Source organism: Grammomys surdaster, unplaced genomic scaffold, assembly GCF_004785775.1.
Source record: "Grammomys surdaster isolate TR1022 unplaced genomic scaffold, NIH_TR_1.0 125769, whole genome shotgun sequence".
Lineage (NCBI taxonomy): Eukaryota > Metazoa > Chordata > Mammalia > Rodentia > Muridae > Grammomys > Grammomys surdaster.
The window spans coordinates 315,207-335,322 of record NW_021620600.1 but is presented as its reverse complement, the minus strand read 5'-3'; the positions used below and the strand labels follow the sequence as shown (position 1 = coordinate 335,322).

Sequence of the window (20,116 nt, the reverse complement as noted above, 5' to 3'; positions counted from 1 at the left end):
GGGCAGCAGCAGAAAGCAAGCAGCATTTGTCCTTAGTATTCGAAGCACGTGGCGCCACTATACACTCTTCCTTTGCTTCTACAGTGCCAGTCACTGCAATAAAGTGGGAAAATCGCTTCTCCTCCTGGGACAAATAGACTAAAGGTGGGTATGATGGGGCAGATAGGAAATCCCAGCACAAAGACTGAGGAGACAGCCTGGGCTACAAAGTGAAATCATCCCAAAAAGCAAAATAACTAGAGGGAGGCAATCCATATTACTACTTTGAAGATGACAGTCCTCTGTCCCCCTTTCTCATTTTTGGATGTTGGGAGATGGAGATTCCCTGGTTGTGACTCCCACAGTCAAGTCCCCAAGACAGGGTCTCGAACCCTGAACTTCATTTAATTTCCATGAATGTTTCATAGCATCACACCCACACAACACGGACTCACTTGTCAGAGGTAAAACTTTAATTTCAGAGCGCCTCTCCCGATCCCCTTCCCACTCTCCCGCACCCAAGTCCAGGGCCGGAAAGTGAGGCCCCCTGGCCCCCCCACCTTGGGTGGGAGAGGGCCTTTTAAGGCACCTGTTAGGGTCGGGGTCAGGAAGCTGGTACCGTCCTGGGTACAGGACAAGTTTTGATGGACAGGCTGTCGTGCGGTGGAACCTATTGGGGCGTCAGACGCAGAGACTGTCCTCTGGGAGACCGGGATACAAGTGTCAGGACCCAGGCAAAGAAAAACAAAACAAAAAGAATCCATTAACAGCCCTAGTAGTGTAAGAAATTCAAGGCCTCGGGCCAATTCTGGGTTAGGGAGGGCTTGGCCACACTCCCAGGAGGCCGGGACCGATTGGGTAGGGGAACCCTGGAAGGGCGGCTGGCAACTCTTCGGACACTGGCTGAGCAGCGCCAGCTCCCGCAGCTGGGCTCCGCCCTGGGGCCGCGAGTCAAGGCTGTGCGGGCAAAGCTTCTGTTGCTAGGCAAGAAACGGAGTTGACCCTCTGAGCGTCTAGAACCAGCTCCGCCCAACCGGAGCGAGCCAATCCCATAAAGAATTGTTCTGTTGCTGGGCAGAGCAGACAGTGGCCTCCCGCGCGCGCCGAGGCGCCGAGGCTTTCTCCACGCCTAATATTTCCGCTTCAGCTTCTGGAAGTCGCTGGTGTTGAGCCGCGGCCGCGGCAGGTCCCCGAAGACCTGGGTGTCCTCAGCCTCCCGCAGCACCAGCGCGCGCATGCTAGCCGCTATTCGGTCTAGGTCGGGCGAGGAGGGCTGTGGAAGAAGGAAATGGTCAGTGTGCAGGGGCCGCGTCCCGGAAGCCTTCTGACCCGGACCGTCCTGCAGGCTGTGAACCAGGCGTTCCACATCCCGCCTCCTTCTTCAAAACTCTAGCACTGCCGAGCAGGGGCCCAGTGCAACACCCCCGGTCTGGGCACACTTCAGCCAAGACAGCAGGCATCCCACGTGAATCCAGCGGGGCGCCATATGGATAGTGGCTATGGAAGGCTCAGGCGCCCCGCGTGGGTGTGTGTCACATGGTCATTCAATGCCCTGTTTCCCCCTCTGCTTCAGGGAGTTTTCTGCGGGGACCAGGTCAGGCCAAGAACACGGGATGGTATTGGAGAAATGAATCCTGGGAGATACTTTGACCCGGAGCTTCAGTTTCCCTGACTCCCTCCCAAACGATTCTGGACAGATGAGGGGCCTTTCTTCTAAACTGCAGTGGGTCTCCCCGCAGCAGACCACTCCGGGCCATCCCACTTGTCTCGTTCCCCCCCTCACCGGGCCATTCTCCTCATCTGACGATCGGGCTTCTGTCCTCTTCTCCTTGAAGGCCCACACTGGCACCGACACGGGCAGAGACTTGGCATACTGCTGGGTAGGCAGGGCTGTGGCCGGGGGCTTGGGGCAGGCTGGGGGACCGGCGGGTGTCTCCTCACTCAGGCTGCCGTCTGTGATACAAGGAAGCTTCAGCTTCTGTCCCCCTACCCTCTGCCTGGCCTCCTAGAGCTGGGACAACCCAGGATCCTCACCATCTGTGCTCTCCGGGTCTGACTCGCAGAAAGGGGGCAGGTCCTGGAGGGTGGCATCCTCATCCATCATGAAGAGACCTGTGGGTGGGACAGGCCCTGCAATTGGTCCCTGTGCCTCAACACTTTTTCATTTGCCTCCCTGGTCACTTAGGGTCTCTTCCACTTTCAGGGATTACTAGATTCAACATGGTGCTTGGGACATGGCTCAAAAATAGCTCCAAAAGAAAGATGAAGTCTGGTGGGGACAAATAAAAGACCCTAATACCATGTCACTTGCCCGAAGTTTTAAAGATCTGATAGCAGAATAGCTGGCTCTGATAGGCAGGCTTCTTTAGGAAGGATGAGGCTGCCAGTCATAGGCAATGATGGCAAATGAGTAATTCCTATTCACTCCTCAAAGTCCTGTGGTTACAGTCCTTTCTCTGAGAAACACCCAACTTCCTTACTTTCCCCACACATCAGTCTCTAGATCCAGGTGCCCAAAGTGGGATAGCATAGGATATAGAAAATGCCGGCTTTAGCCTTACATGCCATGTAATGAGATCTGGTAAGGGTCTCTGGCCTGGCTTTTTCCGATACAGCAATATTCCACTCTTGGGAAGCTTCTCCGCCTCCCTTGGTGGGATGGCAGCCCCACCCCTTTCCAGAAAGGCCTGCACTTCTTACCAGTTCCTTGGCTAGACAAGAAGCCCTCAAGGAAATCTCCCAACCCCGGTGTGCTATTTGCTCAACATACTGTGTTGTTACTCCCATCAAGTGGCTGGCCCTTGTGTGAAGCCTGTAAGTAACGCTCCAGAACACCCTGGACCAGCAACCCCACTCCAGTGCCAGCTCTATCAGCTCACCTCCGTTATCGCTACCGCCCAGCCGCTCCCCAGATGTCTCTGTTTCAGTGGGCTCGTCCTCATCTTCCTCATCATCCTCCCTGGCCAAGGCTGGCCGAGGTGGTGGGCTAGGAGCGGGGCTGGGCGGCTGTGGTGCTGGTGGGGGACCAGGAGGTCGAGTGACAGTGGCAGCCCTGTGAGCCTGTGCAATGTCGTGGAGGCAGCGACGGGCAGCCTCTGCCAGGGCTCCGCGGCCATGGGCAGCATAGGCACAGGGCCCCGGGCGGGGTGGTGGTGGCGGTGCTGCAGTCAGTAACACCAGCTCTGTGCCAGTGCGGGCCCGAAAGCGCTCAGCGGCCCCCACGACGGCTTCCCACAGTTCCTCTGGCCGCCCAGACGCCATCCGAGCCCTGTGGGCCAGAGCAGGACAGAGGGGCTGAGGAGGCTGCGACCATCACTACCTACCCTGAGGGTCAACTACCACAAAGCGACTCCCTTCCATGGCATGAAGCTGTCCTAGCTGGGCTCCCCCAATTCCCAAACCTGTTCCTCCTGGAACCCTGCCCAGCCCTAACTTTCTTCTTGGCCCCATACTGTTCCACGTGGGAACGACCCAAAGTCTTGGGAGTCTGTTTTGGCTATGAACACTGGAGTCAAACTGGTTTGTGGTTATTTAGTTTGGGTTCTAATACTTTTGGGACAGGATCAAACACTCAAGTTGGCCCCAAACTGACTATATGTATAAAAGTAACTCTGGAGTCGATTCTCATGCATCCAATTCCTGAGTGCTCGGGTTACATATGCACACCACACGCCTAGTTTATGTTGTCCTGGGAACCAAACCCAAGAGTTGGTGAATGCCAGCAAGCACTGAGCCATGTAGGTTTTTAAGATAGGACTGAAATCCAACAACCTTCCTGTACTCCCTGAATACCTGGAATTGGAGATGTGAACACCATACGCCCTGCCTAACAGAAGTCTTTGAAGACTTACACAAATTTCATGTGCACCTTTCCCACGGTGTGTAGGATGTTAACACACACGTAACCAGGTATGGTGGCACATACCTGAAATCACAGTACTCAAGAGACTGAAGCAAGACTGTTATTGCTTTGAAGTCAGCCTGGGATACAGAGACCCAGATTTGCATGGCTTCTGTAGCACAGCTGACTGGCCAGAGGTATGCCTTCCCCTTTTACTTGGTCGAGCAGGTCCTCTCCCACTGCAGTGGAGTGACCAGGACCAGGTGGACCCCACACCCAGCTTACTGGTTCTCAGGTCGCTGCCAACTTTCCCATCACCAGATGAAGGGAGCTGGCCCCTTCCCTGAGTCTCCCTGGGACCGATCTTTTAGGAGAGAGATGAGCTCTGGACTGAAGGTGGGCATAGGAGGATGCAAGCTGCTCCGTGCCCACAATCACAGCACCAGCACACACCTCCTCAGTCCTGCTGTGCAGGCCTCTGTGCTGCTGGTAGAGCTTCTAACAGCTATTCTGCTACCTGTCTCCTCCTCAGACAGAACTCCTGGAGCACAAGGCTCTGGGTCCCCACCATGACTGACAGCCTTCAGTGTGACCTTGGAACACTCACTGGCTCTCTGTGCCCGTCTTCCCCGTTAAGCAGTGTGTGAATCACAGCTTCTAGGCAACTGAGAGTAGTGAGCACCTCGTCACCAGAGGGACTCAAACCCACCAGGACCGTAGTGAAGAGAAACAGAAATACAAACACAATTTGCAAGCTCCTGTCACTCACACTTAAAAGAGCCAGTCTGCTCACAGACTCTAAACTCTCCTCCCCTTCACCTGACTCACCGAAGTGGGAACTACTCATATGCTGGACCAGAAGACGATCACTACTCCTAAGCAACCTCTCACTTCCAACATGAATCAGCAATGGGCACCCCATGTTACAGTCTTAACTCTGAACCCAGGAAGATGGGCTCCTGACTGTTCTACTAATGACCACTGAGAAGGGTAGTCTGTGTCTAGAGCCTTCTGCCAATCCTGAGCTCCATGCTGCCTACCTCAGCAGACTATATTCTCCACCCTATCTTTCCGCTGTAGTGGTTTGACACTGTTGTCTGCTGGGCCTCAAAGTCCTACCTACAGCTTTAAAGGGTGGCCAGCGACTCCTACACACACCTTCCACCTTTCCTAGCTAATGAAGACGGCTGGAAGTTTACGGTTATGGCTAAGGGCAAGAAAGTGACTGGTCCAAGATGGCACAGCTTCGGTTCTCACTTCCGTGAGACTATGAGAGGGTAAGTTATGGCAAGACCTAGCTCCTTTGCACTAGATCTCGGGGGTAGCCACAGCAGCAGTGTGTTACCGTGTGAGTGGCTTGTGAAGGCGGCTGAAAGGAGGGCAACTTACTCAAACCTCCTAGGCCTGTGGCCGCCTATGAGGTGAGACTCAGGGGGCAAACCAGAAAGGGGGAGCTGTCCAGCGGGAAGGTGCAGGCCTCCCAGGACTGGTGTGGAGGGAGACAGAAAAGAAAACGGCTGCAGCACGGGACACGGAAGGGTCCAAGAAGGAGCCTACCACCGAAGTCAAGCCGCCGACCCGGGCTACACCACGCCCGCAGACCAGCGAGGCCCCTTCTCTAGGAAGAAAACAGGAAATCCCGCCCCCGGTGAAGATCGGGACCGGAAGTCCCGCCCGGGGCGCCCCCTCGCCCATCCGCGACCCCCAACACACACAGCCATATGGATATGGTTCACCGCCGGTGTGAGGATTCCAGCCCGTCTGCACCCCCGGACTGACGCTCGTCTACAATTCGTCGCGAGTCAGACACATGGGGTTGAGCGTTAGCCATTTCAGCAGTCAGCCAAGGGTCGCAGGACGATCGCTGCCCCCTGACTAATGCAGACCATACCCTTCCCATGGCAGCTCGCCCTCCCACTGCCCCTCAACCTCAGGAAGGCCAGACCCTCCCCAAACCCCAGCTCACAACGCCGCCTCCACTCACGTGCCCGTAGCCAGCATGGCCGGCTAGGCGCCGTCACCGCCCTCAAAAGGCATGGCGGCTTCTTGCGTCACTTCCGTGTGGTAGCCCCTCCTCCATTGTGTACACTCCGCCTCCCTTATCCGGTATGCCTCAAATCAAAATAGCAACCAGAAGCTACGTCGGCGAGCTGTGAGCAATAGCAACAGCGAGAGTGCTCACGGATGGAAAATATGGCAAAAGACTTTAGCTACTCTTTGGAATTTACCCGCAACAAATAAGACTGCATGCCCATGCTCACACAAGCGAAGGCAAGCGGCATGACGTCCCTCGTTCGTAATCAACTTCTAACACAGAAGTGGAGGAAAACTGCTCCGTCCCGACGTGGCAGTCAGTATGGCTTCATATGCCTATAAAGCATATGGACTCTTCCTTCCGTCCAAACTCTACACCTCCTCCCCTAGGCCCTCGCTCGCTCCCTTTAGCACAAAGCTGGCAAGGATTCAATATGGCAGCATTTCTTGCTTCGGTTTGCCCAGTTTCAAAATGGTGGTGCAGCCCTCTTTCCACGGTGACTCAGGAATTTGGGGCAGCTTTGTTTCCAGGAGTACAAGCACTGCCGGCTTCACGTTTTATCCCGAGCCCCTCAGCGCCTCTGGTGCTAGACAGCTTCTCTCACCTTTCCCTTTCTCCGTTTCGCTTTTCCAACACCTCGCCGTCGTGCCCCGCAAAGAGATGGTAGTGCCCCGCATTAACATGGCTTCCACCAAGCCGCTATGGTTTGTCCTCGAGAAAAACGGCATAGTATTGGCTTCGATGCCAGTATAAAATATGGAGAGGGCCAAGGAGGCGTTCCCGAGCGATCACGAGTTGGGTTGCGAACATGGGTCCGCCTACTTGTTTACTTCGTGGCGAGAATGTCGCACTGCGCCTGCGCCATCCCGCTGACCCTTGCCAACTATGCAGTCTACTACACGTGACCTAAATGTTAGCATTTTAACTACCCTGTTGAGAACAGATGGTTTCACCCACTGCAGCTCTACAACTTTAGGGACCCTACCACTATCTGGCCTGGAAGGGAGTGTTCTTTTCCGGATATGACACCAAGTTGACCCGGAAAAGGAGGAGATCGGGGCAGTGGAACCTCCGCGGCGGCAATGGAAGGATCCAGCTACAGGGTAAGACTTCGGAAATCATTCCCTCGCTTATCTATAGGAGACGCCCCCCACTGGTGGTCGGCTTCCACCTTTTGCTGTGCAGGGACTAGGCAGAGTCAACTTGGCAAACACCGTCTCCTAGTAAAGAGAAGTCACTCTCCACGGTCCTTAGGGAGCTTCTACCTTAGCCCCGCCCCCTGGGGAAATGCACGCCCATCCGGAGTGCGAGGCGGGACTGTAGGATTGCCACGCCCCATCTTAGCTTGTCAGTCAGGGTCTCTAGACCCCGCCCGCTCGGGAAACGCCTCCCTAGACCCTTGGCTTTCTCCAGGTGGTGTTTGAGAAGGGAGGCGTGTACCTGCACACCAGCGCCCGGAAGCACCAGGATCCGGACTCGCTCATCGCAGGCATCATTCGAGTGGTGGAGAAGGTGGGCGGGGATGGAGGTGGCATGTGTGGGAACTTCGAATTGAGGGCCAAGGGGCATTCGGATGACTCTACCAAGTCTTCCCCATGTCCCTCAGGACAGCGACGTCCTCCTGCACTGGGCTCCGGTGGAGGAGGCTGGAGACCCAACGCAGATTCTCTTCTCCAAGAAGGTAGGCGCCCAGCTCCTCTTCCCCACCCTAGTGGGGAAGTACTTGGGGGACCTGTAAGCCTGTTTGCTTTGTGAAATGATCTAACCCCATATCCTCTTGGCTCCTTAGGGGTCCCTGCTGTGTGAAAGACTAGGTTCAAATTTCTTAAGGGGTATAGCCTAGTTTTGGTCTGAGGTAGCTTTCTTTCCCCTTGGTTCTACAGTTTCAACGGTTTGCTTCACGTTTGTTCCATTTATTGTGTGTGCGTGCATTCACATGCCATGGTGTGGGTGTGTGGAGGTCAGAGGATAACCTGTGGGAGCCGTTCTCTCCTTCCACCAAGTGGGCCCCAGGGATTGAACTCAGGTTGTCGGTTTGGGCAGCAGGTGCTGAGCCATCTCACTAAGCTCAGAGATTTAGTTTGTGAGGGGTGGGTGGAGGTGGTATGAGTGTCTGATCATGTGTGTGGACTACATGTGAGCTCGTGCAGAAGACGGCACTACAGACATGCTGGAGCTTGGGATGCTATGTGGGTGCCGGGATCTGGTCTCGGATTGTACAGCAAACCTTGTTAAGCACTAAACTATCCTTCGGGCCTTATCTGACTGACTTATTCATACTTGGAGGAGTCATTCACTTCTCCTTGTGGGTTCTGTGGACTGCGCTCGGGTCATCTGTCTTACCTGTTGAGCCATCTGTCTGGTCCTGCACAATGGTATCCCCTATCTGTCCATCATCAGTGCCCCCCTGGAGACTCACAGCTAGTTACAATGACAATGGCCACCACTTGAAGCTCTTCATTCATTTACAGTGAAAAGTCAAAAAAAACACAGAAGGAACCCTGACAAAAACACAGAAAGGGCTGAGAGCAGGGGTGTGAGCCTGTCCTTTGTCACTGAAGTCAGGACTGAATATTTATTGGTCTTGTGACTGCAGGTGGTCTCTGAGCAATTACCTATGCAGCAGTTGCCTCTTGAACCCATGAATGTAGGGTTCTAGCCTGGCTCTCTGTCAGCCACCATAGCTGACACTGAGCAGGCTTTCTACCCCTCTTGCCTCTTTCCCTCCTTGTTCTGAAGCTCCCTTTCTCACTGGGGCTTGCAGGCTCCAAAGTGAAAACCCTAGAGACCACAGATCTTCATTCTGTTATTTCTTCTCCCAAGGACGCAAGTGGAGGTGAGCCCAGCACCTCAGAGGAGGAACCTACCTTTGATCCAGGCTATGAACCTGACTGGGCTGTCATTAGCACAGTGCGGTCACGGCCCCACCTGGCAGAGCCCAGGAGAGGTAGGTGAAACTTCCATGGTGGTCTAGGGGACCGTAGTTGAACCTTCATGATCATGGTTCCAATGGCTTTCTTGCCCATAGTCAACATGGCTTCCAAATACTTCCTTTCTGGCCTAGGAAAGAATGGCTTGGCTTGGCTCTGGGTGTTTCCAGTGAGTTGTCCTCCTAAAGGTTTCCAGGTTTGTGGGTTGTGGAAGGGCTGACAAACAGCTAACTACAGGGTAATTTCTTTCTTTTTCCTTCTTGTTTTAAAGATGTGGTCTCACTCTGTAGCCTCACTTTGTAGCCTTAGCTGGCCTTGAATTCAGTTTTGCCTGCCTCTTCCTGTCAAGTACTGGGCTCAAAGGTGTGGGTCACCATGCTCAGCTTCTAAACCTTTTGTTGTGGCTCAAGTAGGAACTTGGAGCAAAGAGGCCACTAGAGGTGAGACAGTCAGAGGACTAGGGGCAGATTTGTCTTTTAGTGCCAAGCAGAGGAATATAGTCTTCAGACAGAAGGTTCTGGAACATTCTGGGACAGACACATGGCCCACCAGGCTTCTTTCCGATTATAGGCAGTTTTACTTCTAAGGAAGTGCCAAGTAACCCAGAATCCTCAGAGGCCTGGGGGAATGTAGCTTCCATCAAGGCCTCCGAACACAAGGCTGTTGATTACACTGAGTTGGCCTGCACACCCTTCATCTCTCTCACTGCACCAATAACTCTGCTTCCTCCCAGGTGCAGAGCCCAGTTCCCCCCGGAGCTCCTGGGCCTTCTCTGTGAGCCTGGGGGAGCTCAAGTCCATCCGCAGATCCAAGCCAGGCCTCAGCTGGGCCTACCTGGTCCTTGTGACACAGGCCGGAGGCTCCCTGCCTGCCTTGCACTTCCACAGAGGGGGTACCCGGGCCCTGCTCCGAGTCCTTAGCCGCTACCTGCTGTTGGCCAGGTAAGCTTCTGCCTGAGCTGGACCTGTGAGCCAGCATGTTCTTCTGCAGCTGCAACTGGAGACTTCAGGACAATGATCAAAGCACAGTTCTGGTGGAAGGTGCTAAGAAGATCCAGGGACATCTCTTTGCAATCCCAGTGCTTGGAGGGCTGGGACAGGAGGGCTCTCAAGGCCAATGTGGGCTACATGAGACTGAAAGTGAGGACAGAGAGGGAAGAACTGACCCATCTTTATGGGACTTAAGTAGTAGTCTCCTGATACACAGGAAGTGTCTTTTCATGCCTAGAAGCTCACTCATTGGCACCTCCCTGAGTCAGTCAACCTGGTCCAGAAGTGTAAAGGCCTCATTGGCCTCCAAGGTCCAGTTCTGGTCTGGGCTTTTCCCTGTAGTAGCATTTCATTAATTAGGAAAGGGATTACAGCACCTGGAGGAGTAAGCATGGCCAGGCTAGCCCAGTACAATGGGGCTTTTCACTGCAGCCGCCAGGCTAGCCTAGTACAACGGGGCCCTTCACCGTAGCTGCCTATGTGCCACCTTCCTCCTAGCTCTCCACAGGACGCCCGCCTCTACTTGGTCTTCCCCCAGGACCCCTCCGCCCTCTCCGACTCCTTCCAGCACCTGCAGCTCTTCGATCAGGACAGCTCCAATGTAGTGTCTGTGAGTGTCCCTGGAGCAGATGCAGGGCGTGTGTGGGTGTGATGGGTGAGATCCAGAGGAACAGCTCTGATACCTGTTGTCTGTCCCCAGCGTTTCCTTCAGGACCCCTACTCCACCACCTTCAGTAGCTTCTCTCGAGTGACCAACTTCTTCCGGGGAGCCCTACAGCCGCACCCTGAGGGCACCTCCTCCCCTGACCTACCCCCTCTACCAGATGATGAGCCAGAGCCTGGCTTTGAGGTCATCTCTTGCGTGAGTGTCAAGTGATCCTGTGTGAGACTTTCTGTTGTGCCTCACAGGCTTCAAGGCCTCCGTTTTCTCCTTGGTGACATGGAAGCAGTATATGGAGCTGCTTAACAAGTGACTTCACACAGGGTTGAGGTGGCACATCCTTTAATCCCAGCACTTGGGAGGCAGAGGCAGGTGGATCTCTGTGAGTTCTGTGTAGGCCAGCCTGGTCTACAGAGTGAGTTTCAGGACAGCCAGTGCTACACAGAGAAACTGTGTCTCGAAAAACATAAAAAGCCCCAAAACTCCAAAAAAGAAGTCACTTTTATATGCTGGGCCAGCTGCCTGGTATTTCTGGGGGATGTTTTTCCTTGCTGAGGATGTCCAACCTTGGGGATCTTTCATGCTAGGCAGATGCTCTACCACTGAGCCACATCTCCAGCCCCGTACTGTTGATCTGGAGCAGCACTCCCCTACTGAACTAGTTTCCCAGCCGTTTCTGAGACTGGATGTCTCCAGTTTCTAGCCTGGCCTCTTACCGTGTGGTCCTCTTGCCTCAGGCCTGGCTGAGGCTGTGGCTTTCAGGTGCCTTTCTTAGAAGCTTCCTGCTGGCCAGAGAAGAAGGTGTTATCTATCCTTGGTCTTTAGGGTTCCTCCCCTGCCCAGTTAGGACTCACCTGCCCTGTGTCCTGCAGGTGGAGCTAGGGCAGCGCCCCACAGTCGAGCGTGCTCCTCCAGTCACAGAGGAAGAATGGAACTGCCATGTGGGTCCTGAGGGTCGCCTGCAGCATGTCCCTGAGTTGAAAAATAGAATCTTCTCAGGGGTGAGTGTCAGTGGCTGTAGGCTAGGATGGGTTGGTAGACGGCTAGGAGGAAGCCCTCTGACCTGTTGCTCCACTATACCTTCAGGGTCTCAGCCCTGGCCTTCGGCGGGAGGCTTGGAAGTTCCTTCTTGGGTACCTTAGCTGGGACAGTTCAGCTGAAGAACACAAAGCCCACGTGCGGAAGAAAACGTGAGTGAGAAAGTGTGGCTCTTACATCCTTTGGCTGTCTCAGCCCTAGGGCTTGACATTCTCCCAGTCTTCAAGATCATGGTGTCCTGCAGCCAGCACCAGCCCCCTACTGTTTTGTAGGACTAGTGTACGCTGTATTGGGGCTTCTTCCACAAATGCTGGTTTGGAGACACTATATGCAGTGACCATTCGTGTGGCTGCCTCCTGACAAGGTGCCCCTCACTCCAGTGATGTACTGTTGCAGTTCTTACAGCTTTGCAGTGGGTGTTGGATCCTTCCTGTGGGTGTCATGCATATGCTGTGTCTGGCCCCTTGTGAGGACCTGAGGTGCCTTAATGCCCTGGGCATGCTTTTCCAGCAGAGAGAGGGGTGGTGACACATATTACCGGAAGGCCACGGGGTGTTCTATGCAGAGAAACATCGGGGAGAGAGGAAAGGGAGAGGGCAGAACAGGGTGTGAGGAGTGATGGTGTGGGCAAGTGTTTCCAGGTGTCCCCTGGGTGCTGTGATGGCAGGGGCCACAGCTTCCGCGTGCCTTGCTACTCAGGGATGAGTACTTCCGGATGAAGCTGCAGTGGAAGTCTGTGAGCCCTGAGCAGGAGCGGAGGAACTCACTGCTGCATGGATACCGAAGCCTCATTGGTGGGTGGGAGTTGGGGTGCGGGTGGGCTGCAGTGGGGGAGGGCAGGGCAGGGGAAGAAGTCTTGGGGCGTTGTCAGCTCTTACTTGGAGATTGGGGGAAGCCCCATCCTCACCCTAGCATGAGCCCTGCAGCTGAGGGCTGCCAGCATACAGGGAAGTAGCACTGCTACCTCTGACTAGCCAGGAGGCCTACTGACCTTTTTCATGTTCCTGCTATGATGGACTCCCACAGAGAGAGATGTAAGCCGCACTGACAGGACTAACAAGTTCTACGAAGGCCCTGAGAACCCAGGCCTGGGCCTGCTCCATGACATTCTTCTTACCTACTGCATGTACCACTTTGACTTGGGTGAGCACTGCACTGATGGGGAGCGGGCTAAGGGCTCCGGGTGCTCAAGGTGTTGCAGCTGACCCTGTGTTCCTTCAGGCTACGTTCAGGGCATGAGTGACCTCCTGTCCCCGATCCTCTTCGTTGTTCAGAATGAAGTAGATGCTTTCTGGTGTTTCTGTGGCTTCATGGAACTTGTGGTGAGGCGAGGATAGGAGAGAGGGAGTGGTCAGGGACAGCCACTAAGGTGTCCAGTCTGCACTTTGCCCTCACGCTTACCTCCTGCTCTGCAGCATGGGAACTTTGAAGAGAGTCAGGAGACTATGAAGCGACAACTTGGGCAGCTCTTGCTGCTTCTGCGGGTGCTGGATCAGCCACTCTGTGATTTCCTGGGTAGGTCCTGTGTAAATGAGAAAAACATCCCAAGAAACCTGGCATACAAAGCCTAGGGGATGGGGAAACCTGCCCATCTTGGGCCAGGTGAGGTTTCTCTAGACCCTTGTAGGGCCACTGCTTTCTAGCTAAGTTCCTTGTTGCTTGTTGAATATGAGAAATGCAGAAGGGGCTATGGCTCAGTGGGTAGGGAGTGAATGGTGGCACTGCATATAGCAGGAAAATTCATGTGTGTAGTCATGCCTGTCCCACTGCTTGGCACATCTGGGCTGTAGCTCCGTCACTCGCTGTGGGCAAGGCTGACTGCCTGCGGTCCTCTTCTAGATTCTCAGGACTCAGGCTCGCTGTGCTTCTGTTTCCGGTGGCTGCTCATCTGGTTCAAGAGGGAATTTCCCTTTCCTGATGTCCTTCGGCTGTGGGAGGTGGGCAGCCAGTTGGGGTCAGAGGGCTAGTAGAAGGGCTGGGAGGTTGAAGGCAGATGGGCAGGTCAGGATGGGGCTTTAGGGGTTCCTTCTGACACCCCAGGTGCTCTGGACTGGGCTTCCTGGCCCCAATCTGCACCTGCTGGTGGCCTGTGCCATCTTGGACATGGAACGGGATACTCTGATGCTGTCTGGCTTTGGGTCCAACGAGATCCTTAAGGTGGGTGAGGGCACTTCCCACCTCCTAGTCTGTCCTCCTGCAGTGGGCGGTGCTAGCCCTGGGAGTGAGGGCACTTCCCACCTCCAGGTCTGTCCACCTGCAGTGGGCAGTGCTAGCCCTGGGATTGACTGTTGATCACTTTGGGTGGGGTTGGAACTATTTGTTTTCCCCACTGTACCTATAGAGCAGTGAAGTAGTGGAGCCTGCCCCTCCCTGCCCCTCCCCTACGGAGGGCTCTTCCTACTGTGCTCCGCATTCAGGAGTGCTAGCAGGGAGTGCTGTTGTGGCAGGCTGGGATTCCTGAAGGCCTCCCCTAGCTGGGCCCTATACCCCTAGCACCACTCTGCTTCTGTCCATCACCAGAGTACAGGCATGGACTTGACCTTCCCTTTCCCACAGCACATCAATGAACTGACCATGAAGTTGAGCGTGGAGGATGTGCTTACCCGGGCAGAGGCTCTGTACAGGCAGCTGAGCGCCTGCCCAGTGAGTCTTTAGTTCTTTCCCGAAAAACCCCATGGCTCTCCAGCCAAGGTCTCCTTCTCCTCCTCCTCCTCCTCCTCCTCCTCCTCCTCCTCCTCCTCCTCCTGACTCTACCCTCACCCATCAACTAGCCTCTTGGACCACCCCTCCCCCCACAGGAGCTGCCACACAATGTGCAGGAGATCCTGGGGCTGGCACAGCCAGAAGAGCCTAGTAGCCCATCTCCTCCGGTATCTCCAATGCCCTTATCACCCACTCGGGCCCCATTGCCTCCGCCGCCACCTGAGGAAGTGGTCCCGCAGCCTGACAGCAGTCTGGAGATTCTGCCTGAGGACGAGGATGGTGCCTGACTCGTTGCCCAGTGCATCTGACCCGGTTCCCGCAGATTGCCAGGTCCTGAGCTCCATGTCCATGGAGGAGGCCTGGAGAAAGTGAGACCGTGAGCCGGCCAATGAAATGGAGGAAGGTCCTCCTGGAGGTCCGGGATTCCCGAGTGCCCGCCCACCAGCTGCTGCCAATGTGAGGCAATAAACCGTTCTTGGTTGACTATGCTGGCATCAGGACGCTTTGCTTTTCCCGTCTCGCTTTTAGCCCAGGCCTGTCGCAAGGCTGCCAGGTTTTTGTTCTAGTCAGGATCTGTCAGCACCCCAGCCTCCAATGACTTCTGATCTCTTGACCACAGTAGTGTTCGTTTACTCGTGTCGCCCCACCCAGGGCAGCTATATTCAGGAAACCAGAGCAGTTGGGAGGGAAGTGAGCCTCTGGTTTAACAAAAATAACTTTATTGTGGGCTATTATTGTAGGTGGTCTGTCTGCCCTGAAGAGGGCTGGTTAGGAGCTGGGTGCCCAATTCCCCTTTGCACAAAATTAAGAGTGGTCCGCCTCTTGGTGCATATGCTGCGGGGTGCTAGGTCCCACATGCCCTTGTAATTCTGGGATGACTTCCCCATGCACACGCTCCGAAGGATATATATTCTGGTGCACATGCCCCATCTCCTGGGGGATAGTCTCCACGAACACGTGTCCCCGCAGCTCCGGTATGGCCTCCATGAACACGTGTTGCTGCCCTTCGGGGCTTGTTTCCACCAAGAAGTGCTTCTTTGAGGGCTCCTGCCCCTCGGGGCTGACGTCTTCCGGCACCTGCTGCTCCTCCAGCTGGTCTCCTTCCAGATACTGGAAGCCGTCTTTTGCGGAGCTGACCTCTGCATGTGCATACTCTGAAATCTCGGGGTCGAGCACCCCGTACCCATAGTTATTATTGATCCTCACCGCGGCCCGCAACCCGGACTTGACAGCGGTCTCTACCCAGCCATGAGGGAGAGCTGTGTGCTCGCCTGCGAAGTAAATGCGGCCGTAGGGGGCTGACCAGTCATAGTTCTCGGCCCCTTGCCCAAACGATGGCGGCTGCACCACGAAGCCTCCCTGGCTATGCGGGTCCTCGGCCCAGCGCTTGACCACACCCCTGCCGTCCCACAGCCGGTACACCACAGGCCCGTGCAGGGCCGCCATGTCCTTGAGCACCAAACGCAGGGTCTGCTCGGTGCTCAGTCCAGCGAAGGGGGCTGCAGCGTCCGACCACGTGTACGAGGCCAGAAGCAGTGAGCCCTCGCCCCGCGCCGGATAGAATATGAGGCGCGATGGGCGGTCAGTGTTGGAGTGGCCGCCCTCGATGTGGTCCTCGTGCCAGAAAGGCCGACGGAAACTTAGAAAAACCTTGCTGGCTGCCACGTAGTGAAGCGCGCGTAGTGCCTCCTGCCTCTTGCGAGTCAGCGGCGGCGAGAAGGTGATGCGCTGCAGCGCGGGCCCACTGGCAGTCAACAGCACCACGTCCGCCGTCAGCGTCTTCAAGCTGTGAGGCCGCAGCGAGGTGGCAACGTGCACATGCACATCGTGCCTCCCCTGAGTGATCGACACCACAGGCGCGTTCAGCAGCACCGGCCCCGACAGCGAGCTCAGGAGCGCTCGCGGAAGCAGGTCCCAGCCACCCACGATTCGGCTGTACCTACAGGGCAGGGAAAAGAAGGGCGGGCACGCTGACCCCAGCCGAGCTCCAGCTCTTAAGGCCCTGTCCCCTCCCAGGATGCCCCGCCTTGTAGCTTCCCCTATCCGTGCGCCCTCACCGTAGTCGATCGCTCAGGCAAGCATGCGCACGTAATGCCTCTGCAAAGCTGAGGTAGAAGAAGCCCTCCTTGGACATCACATCTCCCAAGAGCTGCACAGCCGGCCGGGACAGGTTGCCCTCCTTGAGGAGGTACTCCTGTACAGTAGGCAGGGGCACTAATCAGACCCTTCTTTCCTGCTGAGCCCTGTATCACAACTGTCTTTTGTGACTGGAGAGGGAGACTGCCTTGCCTCACTCACCAGGAGCGTATGCTTGTTGAATTTATGCATGGCTTTCTTGCAGCCCAAGGCCTTGAGGTCTTTGTAGGCCTGTGGGGACAATCAGAGGACCCTGGCTGCAGCAGGAACAGCAATTCACCTCACTTCAAGTCCCAGGTATTCGCTCATGATACATGCACCTCCTCTGAAGCTGCGAGTCCTCCAAATACTGGATTTCCCTGTCTGCCCACCCAGTCAGCAGGAGCCTGTGTTTTTGTGCAGACCAGTGAGTGTGAGCCGGTAGAGATCATTGTGTCTAGACCACTGTGGACACAAGCAGGTGAGGGCATCTTACACCACAAGAGGGCGCTGCTACTAGCAGAGCCTACTCAGCAAAGTCCCCTTTCATCCATAGCTTTCCTTAGCTCCCTCCCCAGCCCCAGGAGGAAACACTAGAGCCCCACCCCGACCCTCTGGCGGCCTCAGTCACCCTTTCTTGCAGAAGGCAGTTGTAGTTGTAAAGTATGGAGAGCAGGGCCACCTCCCCCACGGCATGCAGGCTCTCCTGTCAATTAGTGATCTTTGAGCTCCAAACATGACCTCCAGCCTCTTTACCCAGACCTCCTTGTCATGGGTGAGGTGGAAGGTAGAGAGACATCGAGGATACACACTTAGGGGTGATGGATGAGGAAGGTCGGGTTCCAGGAGCAGAGGAGGGTATGCCTGGATCGCCAGCTGGACTAAGGGGAGGGGAAGCTATTTGGCAGGTCTGGCCCATGGGCCTGAGAGGCACTTGGGAGCTACATGGAGTTGTGGGCAGGGTCATCTGGTTGGAAAGATCCCTTCGGGATAGGAAGAGGCTGATATCTGACAGCACTGTCTGAGGCAACCAGATGGGGACACAGATTAGCACTATTGCTGGAGGGTTCTGCAAGTGCCAGGGGCTACAGTAGTGGGTGAGCTGGAGGGATGTAGAAAACACCAGCTAGCCATCAGCAGATGTGTAGAATAGAGGCAAGACTCTTGGGGGCAGGGCTGAGCACAGCAGGAAAGCTGGTGGCCACCTTGATGAGTGCCATCTGGTAGATGTCTTCTGGGGAATGACCCCTTTCTCTGTGGCTCAGGTTGTAGCCCAACTTTTCTGGCATCTTCTCCACCACATAGTTTCGCAGCTTCACACCATTCACCTCCGTCCACGCGTTCTCATCATACTGTGTGAACTGAGTCAGGTTGAGGCCCAGGCTCCTGCAGAGCTTGTGCAAGATCCTGGAAGTGGGAGGCTGCTTGAGAGAGGCCTGGCCTGGCACCACAGGAGGGGCCACTGGAAATGGGCATCAAGCTACTCACTGGGGACCTGCTGGCTGCTGGCTCAGGAGCTGGTGGTAGGAATAGGGGCAGAGCTCAGGCAGCCTGCAGGCTAGGGAACTGATCAGGTAGAGAGTGATCACCCCAGCCCTCCAGAAGGCAGTACTGAGGAATGTGAGAGAGTGAGGTCTAGACCCAACTTTTGACTGGGTGGGAATATGGGTGACACTCAAGATGAGTTGGAGGTGTAGTTTGAAGCCCAAGGTTCCAGAAGCAGAACCTCAAAACAAAGATATTTGTGCCTGGACTGGGGACAGAGCTGGCTTCTGGTGGAGCCCAGACCGAGAATGAGGCTGGAATTGGCTGATCCTGAATCTGGGATGGGAGTTGGTGGAATATGGGAGTGGGTATGGAACTGGGCTCTGGCTAAACCTTGGTGCAGAGGTGGGGCTCTGCTGCCTGGGTGGGAGGGACCTCACCTGTGGGAGCTGGGCATTCGCATGGCCCCAAGCTCCCCTATCCAGCCTGTCTTCTCATCTCGGAAAGTGAAGATACGGCCCCCAATCCTGGTATCTGCTTCCAGGACGGTGATCTAAAGATGAGGGGCAAACAGGGACCTCAGCACCCTCACTCCATTCACGCTAGCTCCTGGCCTGCTTCTCATAGTGAGGCACACCTAGACTAGAAGGACTTTTCTTCCGGGTACAACGGGCTGCTAGGATAACAGGAAGTAAGATTTCAAGACTGTAACAGGAAGACTACCAGATGGACTGTAGAGGGACTTCCCACCTTAAGGAAGGAGATTTCCTAGTTTGTACAGAAAACTTGGGGCTGGCCCATTCTCATTCTTGGGGTTAGGTAAGGGGATACTTCCCCTTGAGGATTTCTCAGTCCCCTTGCCCCAAATCCCTGTCTTGACTCTTGACAATTACATTAAGAAAAAGAAGTAGGCCTTCCCTCCAGGATGGGGGGAAGTGGAGTGCAGTGGGTCAATGAAGTGGGGGCTCTGAGGAAGAGTAGCTTCTCCACCTCCCACTACCCAGGACTCCCCACTGGCAGGCAGCAGGAACGGCTCCCTGTAGACTGCAGGCAGCACTTCTCACCTTGTGTCCTGCCTCACTGAGCACCTTGGCTGCTACGAGCCCAGCTACGCCTGCGCCAACCACTATCACCTTCAGGGGCTTCAAAGTCCGATTGAGGCCCAAGGTTACCACCTTGAGAAGCTGCTCATAATCGTGGTCCTCCATACACTTCTCGATGGGGTTCAGGCTGGAGGCTGCCTTCCAGTCCAGAGAGACTGCCAGACCAAGGAGGGTGGCCGCCAGGACAAGACACTGGGCTGGCAAAAGGACAGGGTCAGCGCTCTGGCAGCAGGACTGCAGGAGTCAGCTTTCATCCCAGCACCCCCTCCTCCTGTTGGTTGCTCACTTACCCAGCCCAGCCATGGCTCAAGTGGAAGCTGCTGTCTGAGTGAAGAAGTTGGGGGTCAACGTGGTAGGGCCAGGGATCCCCAGCCTGTCTCCCTCCTTCCTCTCTGGCCATGTGTTTCCCTAGACCTAATCTTGATCCTTCAGAGAGCCTGGGAGCATTCTTCCAACATCTGGCCTAACTCTCCCCACCCCCTCCTGCTTCCCAGCCCTGGGTTCTGGGGTAAAGTGACTGCCACCACCCTCCATGTAGCTCTACCTCCAGCTCTCTTGCACAGGACAGCAGAGCAGAACCTCTGCAATTCTCCCCTTAAAAGCAGCCAGCCCCGCCCACTCACCTCCCTGGGGAATTAAAAGTGCTTTCCTGAGCTAGGGTCAGATGCTGGGGGAGGTGGTGGAAGAGGATGGCAGGAGGAAGTAACACAGTCTACTTTTCTTCCTCCTGCTCCAAATAGCTTTGGGGAAGCTGGAGGTGGGGACTACCCATCCAGGTGGCATTGTTGATGGTGGACCCGGTGCTCTAGGCTTCTTGGACTTTTGTCTTGGGTCTGCCCATCCCTCCCATCTCTCCAGGCCTGTCTCCAACTGTATCAAATGGGCACACACAAGCCTGGGCCCTCAGCTCTTGGGATAGGGTCTTACACATTCAAAGTCCATATAGGTCTGCTAATGTCACATGGTCCAGCACAAAATGGCAGGAATGGAGTCAGGTCAGGGCTTGCACATAGCACCTGGCCAGGTCCAGAACCTGCTGCTGCAGCTGTAGAAACATGGGGAGGACTAGTTGGTGATGGCTGAGTGGCCACCTGTCCTTCTTGCTTTGTCTTAAGAACTGCTGGGCAGCAGACTTTGGACTGACACCTCAGAGAAATGACCCTAGAAGCCTCTGTCTCTGGCTTGCAGGAGGCCATGAGCAGATGACACCAGGGTTACCCAAAACTGGTGAGGTGAG

General features: G+C 55.4%; 3 protein-coding genes across 7 annotated transcripts; 1 reads left to right on the top strand and 2 right to left on the bottom strand.

Annotated features, from left to right (window-relative positions):
• Positions 1–430: 430 nt before the first annotated feature.
• Akt1s1 (AKT1 substrate 1) lies at positions 431–6,588 on the bottom strand. Of its 4 annotated transcripts, none has more exons than XM_028788809.1 (6): positions 6,460–6,588; positions 5,805–5,970; positions 2,859–3,247; positions 2,014–2,091; positions 1,763–1,932; positions 431–1,252 (listed from the first exon to the last, which is right to left on the bottom strand). In XM_028788809.1, exons 2-6 carry the CDS (start codon positions 5,819–5,821, stop codon positions 1,109–1,111), a joined length of 798 nt encoding a protein of 265 aa, XP_028644642.1. In that variant the 5' UTR covers positions 5,822–5,970; positions 6,460–6,588; the 3' UTR covers positions 431–1,108. The 4 variants fall into 4 exon arrangements, with proteins under 4 accessions (XP_028644642.1, XP_028644644.1, XP_028644645.1 ...); XM_028788811.1 differs by lacking the exon at positions 6,460–6,588 and adding an exon at positions 6,049–6,453 and having other exon boundaries at positions 5,805–5,932; XM_028788812.1 differs by lacking the exon at positions 5,805–5,970 and having other exon boundaries at positions 6,460–6,582.
• Tbc1d17 (TBC1 domain family member 17) lies at positions 4,953–14,662 on the top strand. Its single transcript, XM_028788806.1, has 18 exons — positions 4,953–5,097; positions 6,818–6,958; positions 7,269–7,367; positions 7,462–7,536; positions 8,679–8,802; positions 9,519–9,726; positions 10,273–10,384; positions 10,475–10,636; positions 11,308–11,436; positions 11,522–11,625; positions 12,173–12,267; positions 12,500–12,616; positions 12,695–12,795; positions 12,889–12,988; positions 13,313–13,410; positions 13,514–13,630; positions 14,030–14,116; positions 14,272–14,662. Exons 2-18 carry the CDS (start codon positions 6,938–6,940, stop codon positions 14,461–14,463), a joined length of 1,941 nt encoding a protein of 646 aa, XP_028644639.1. The 5' UTR covers positions 4,953–5,097; positions 6,818–6,937; the 3' UTR covers positions 14,464–14,662.
• A 211-nt stretch (positions 14,663–14,873) lies between these two features.
• Positions 14,874–19,452, bottom strand: Il4i1 (interleukin 4 induced 1). 2 transcript variants are annotated; one of them, XM_028788807.1, is made up of 8 exons: positions 19,424–19,452; positions 19,170–19,203; positions 18,841–19,076; positions 18,217–18,329; positions 17,497–17,698; positions 16,475–16,543; positions 16,234–16,370; positions 14,874–16,115 (listed from the first exon to the last, which is right to left on the bottom strand). In XM_028788807.1, exons 2-8 carry the CDS (start codon positions 19,180–19,182, stop codon positions 14,981–14,983), a joined length of 1,905 nt encoding a protein of 634 aa, XP_028644640.1. In that variant the 5' UTR covers positions 19,183–19,203; positions 19,424–19,452; the 3' UTR covers positions 14,874–14,980. The 2 variants fall into 2 exon arrangements, with proteins under 2 accessions (XP_028644640.1, XP_028644641.1); XM_028788808.1 differs by having other exon boundaries at positions 19,170–19,199; positions 19,424–19,434.
• Positions 19,453–20,116: the final 664 nt, after the last annotated feature.

Coding starts and splice junctions, on each gene's coding strand:
- Akt1s1 (XM_028788809.1), bottom strand. Junction 1,933..2,013: donor AGACCCGGAGAGCACAGATG/GTGAGGATCCTG, acceptor CTTGTATCACAG/ACGGCAGCCTGAGTGAGGAG. Junction 1,253..1,762: donor CAGATGAGGAGAATGGCCCG/GTGAGGGGGGGA, acceptor CTTCTTCCACAG/CCCTCCTCGCCCGACCTAGA.
- Tbc1d17 (XM_028788806.1), top strand. CDS start 6,938: ATGGAAGGATCCAGCTACAGG. Junction 8,803..9,518: donor CCTGGCAGAGCCCAGGAGAG/GTAGGTGAAACT, acceptor GCTTCCTCCCAG/GTGCAGAGCCCAGTTCCCCC. Junction 12,796..12,888: donor GTGGCTTCATGGAACTTGTG/GTGAGGCGAGGA, acceptor CCTGCTCTGCAG/CATGGGAACTTTGAAGAGAG.
- Il4i1 (XM_028788807.1), bottom strand. Junction 18,330..18,840: donor TCAGTGAGGCAGGACACAAG/GTGAGAAGTGCT, acceptor CCTCATCTTTAG/ATCACCGTCCTGGAAGCAGA. Junction 16,544..17,496: donor ACCAGATGGCACTCATCAAG/GTGGCCACCAGC, acceptor TTGTCCCCACAG/GCCTACAAAGACCTCAAGGC.